This window comes from Otolemur garnettii, unplaced genomic scaffold (assembly GCF_000181295.1).
Source record: "Otolemur garnettii isolate 467f Iridium unplaced genomic scaffold, OtoGar3 scaffold00101, whole genome shotgun sequence".
Taxonomy (NCBI): Eukaryota; Metazoa; Chordata; class Mammalia; order Primates; family Galagidae; genus Otolemur; species Otolemur garnettii.
Window position 1 is genome coordinate 722,105 of NW_003852496.1, and position 3,759 is coordinate 725,863.

The window sequence follows — 3,759 nt, forward strand, 5'->3', positions numbered from 1 at the left end:
CTCAGTGAGGGCTAACTACAGTGCTGGCTCCTGGAGCCCTCAGTGGGGGCTAACTGCAGTGCTGGCTCCTGGAGCCCTCAGTGGGGGCTAACTGCAGTGCTGGCTCCTGGAGCCCTGAGTGGGGGCTAACTGCAGTGCTGGCTCCTGAAACTCAGTGCAGGCTAACTGCAGTGGTGGCTCCTGGAGCTCAGTGAGGGCTAACTGCAGTGCTGGCTCCTGGAGCCCTCAGTGAGGGCTAACTGTAGTGCTGGCTCCTGGAGCTCTCAGTGAGGGCTAACTGCAGTGCTGGCTCCTGGAGCTCAGTGAGGGCTAACTGCAGTGCTGGCTCCTGGAGCTCAGTTAGGGCTAACTGCAGTGCTGGCCCCTGGAGCTCAGTGGGGGCTAAGTGCAGTGCTGGCTCCTGGAGCTCAGTGGGGGCTAACTGCAGTCCTGACTCCTGGAGCTCAGTGGGGGCTAAGTGCAGTGCTGGCTCCTGGAGCTCAGTGGGGGCTAAGTGCAGTGCTGGCCCCTGGAGCCCTCAGTGAGGGCTAACTGCAGTGCTGGCCCCTGGAGCCCTCAGTGGGGGCTAAGTGCAGTGCTGGCTCTTAGAGCTCTCAGTGAGGGCTAAGTGCAGTGCTGGCTCTTAGAGCTCTCAGTGAGGGCTAACTGCAGTGCTGGCCCCTGGAGCCCTCAGTGAGGGCTAACTGCAGTGCTGGCTCCTGGAGCTCAGTGAGGGCTAACTGCAGTGCTGGCTTCTGGAGCTCAGTGGGGGCTAACTGCAGTGCTGGCTCTTAGAGCTCTCAGTGAGGGCTAACTGTACTTGTTCCTGATTGACTGCTTCAACCTCCTTGGGGAGACTGGCCTTTATATGGCAGAGGACCCAGTGGGTTGGCTTAGGGGCCCAGTGTTCGCCATAGTTGGGGATTGGCCCTTCCAGTGGGTCAGCTTGCTGAGTCTGTCTCACAGCTTTGGATTAAGGTGTACAGAGGACCCAGTGAGTTGGCTTAGGGGCCCAGTGTTAGCCATAGTTGGGGGTTGGCCCTTCCAGTACGTCAGCTTGCTGAGTCTGTCCCACAGCTTTGGATTAAGGTGCACATTCTGAGAAGGAGGCCTCTGCAAGAATAACTGACCTGAGCCCATTGCTCTTTTTGGTACTTCTAAACATTTACAAAATGTTAAAGAAATATATACTGATGAAGATTTACAAAATTTATGAAAGGAAAAATCAGCAATAGATGCATTCCCTCAAGACAGCCTCTGTTAATATTTTGGAGCTTTTTTTTCACGTGTCTTCTTTCCCTCAGTTTAGGATTATTTTTTAAAAGTCATATAATTTTATATCTTGCTATTTTTGCTTATATTATTATTTTCCATTAGTTACATCTGCTTTATGAACATTTTTATTGATGACAATATTGTTTATTCTCAAGTTTTAGATTCAACCTATAGAAAAATCAAAGTTATTTTCTAATTATGATGTAATATACCATTATATGATTATACCATATTTTCTTTAGTTGACCTTGACTGTTGGTCTTTTATGTTGCTTGCATTTTTTTCCACTTTAATAAATAATACTGCTGAGATCACCTTAGTACTGATCACTTTTTTCTCTTTGTAGGGTCATTTTACTAAGCAGAATGCCCAGAAATAGGCCAGAGGGCATGAACACAGGCAAGGTGCTGGCATATAAAACCTTCACACTGTCAAGTGGAAGCAGGGTGCCTCTGGGGTCTCCCACCCCGCTCAGGCCCTCTAAAGGAGGGGCTCTTGTGGCCTGAGCCCTGCCCCAGGAATCTCTCCTTGGGCATGTGGCTTCCTTATTCCCACCTGGTGGCCAGCGCTTCTGTTTCTGATCTGTGTTGTCCTGGCTGAGTGTGTCCATGGTCTCCCCTTGCTTTGGGAGATGTCACTGACACCTGACTTTAGGGGTGAAGTGGTGGGGCATGTGGTTTCACAGCACCCTCTCCTTTGGTGGCAGGCTAGTGGCTGGCCTCAGAGTTTTCTTGGCCCACAAATCACAAATCCCCGTCCTGCTTGGTGACTGAAGTGAAAGTGCAAACCTTGTCCTGGCTATGTGCTGCCAATCATGCTGTCTGTGTCTTTCTCCCCGTCCCTCTTCTATATAGGTACAAACAGGAGCATGTCACAGTCCAGGATGAACTGTTGCAAGTGGCCAAGAGGGAAAGAGAATCTGCCACCAAGCACTCAAAGGCATCTGTGCCTCACGGGGAGGGCAGCTTCGAGCCTGAGAAGCAGCAGTCGGCTCATTTGGTGAGTGTGGACTGCAGGAGTGGACACTGCGTGCTTGTTGCTGTGCACAGGGAGGCAGATGGGCTTGGAGCTGGTTGTCTGATGCCCCTGTGGCTCAGGCTGCCCATCACATGTGCTCAGTGTCACTGATGTGGAAAGAGTGCCTTTGTAGGAGCCGGGAAGTTAGGTTCTTGTAGCCCTGGTCTGTCCCTGATTTTCTTTGCTGCCTTTGGTGTGGCTTTTCAGTCTCTGGGCCATAGGCTTATCCAGTAAGGGACTGGATCCATGATGGTCCCATTCAGCTCCAAAACTTCACAGACATAGGGGTCTGTGTGCCAGGAGCATATGGGAGATGACTGAGGCCTGGGGTCATGTCATGAAAGAGATTGTAGAGCATAATACTCAGAGTTACGCAGGCTGGGGCAAACCTGGCTCCCTACCCTCTACCTTGGGCACAAGGCTTTGAGCCTTGCTTGATCCTGATGGTCACGGGAAGGATTGCCCAGGGGATCATGGGAGATAATGTCTGCCAAGGGTTAGCACATGCCCCACAGATCAGAAAGTACATGATTATTATTAATACATTCATCAGGGTTCTTTCTGCTTTAGTGCAGTATTGGTTTTGCAGTAGGAGAAGTCTGGAAGTGCCCCAGAGTTGACTGATTCAGTGGCTCATTGGCGTCCTCAGGTACCTGGCATTTCTGCCCCTTCCACTCTGCCATCCTCAGTGGGCCAGTGTATCCTCAGGCCTGCTGTCCACATAGGAAAATGGTGTCTGCTGTTGCCCCCATGGGTCAAATGCAGATGGTACTACACTTAGCAGGAGAGGTCTCACGTGAGTCCATGTGTCTCTATCAGCAAGGATACCTTTTGCAGAAGTTCCCAGCAGAATTCCTCTTACATCACATTGGCCTGAACTGCACCATAACTAAGCTCGTCCTCCACTGGCGGCAGGCACCTCAGTGGCACTGTAGCTGAGCCAGTCCTCCACTGGCGGCAGGCACCTCAGTGGCACTGTAGCCGAGCCCGTCCTCCACTGGCGGCAGGCGCCTGAGTGGCACCGTAGCCGAGCCCGTCCTCCACTGGCGGCAGGCACCTGAGCGGCACCGTAGCCGAGCCCGTCCTCCACTGGCAGCAGACAGCCTCAAGAGCTCCACTGGCAGCAGACAGCCTCAAGAGCTCCACTGGCTGCAGCGAGGGCTCCTTTCTTTCACGTGTGGGAGAGAGGGCAGATGGGGAAGGACAGTGAGGAACCGGGAGGGAGGGAAGGCTGTTGGCAGTGTCTACTGATGTCTGCTCATGAGGCCACGTGGTCTGAGAGCAGGAGCAGCCTTGCCATAGCTGCTTTAGGTAGTAGCCTAGTGCTGCGGGGGAGTCCAAGACCATGTGGTTTGGTCTTTGGGGGCTGTGCTGTCTAGGAGGGAAGGTGGGAAGGCTGACTGAGTGCAGGCCTTGTTTACTGATTGGCTTGGGCAGGCTGACTGAGTGCAGGCCTTTGTTTACTGATTGGCTTGGGCAGGCTGACTG

At 52.7% G+C, this 3,759-nt stretch overlaps 1 protein-coding gene across 1 annotated transcript in view; it reads left to right on the top strand.

Moving 5' to 3' along the window:
- CHCHD6 (coiled-coil-helix-coiled-coil-helix domain containing 6) overlaps positions 1-3,759 on the top strand; it is a 263,209-nt gene that overhangs the window by 24,883 nt on the left and 234,567 nt on the right. The window contains exon 4 of the mRNA XM_012809226.2: positions 2,109-2,253. Within this exon, the coding sequence (XP_012664680.1) occupies positions 2,109-2,253 (145 nt within the window). The remainder of the gene's footprint in view (positions 1-2,108; positions 2,254-3,759) is intronic.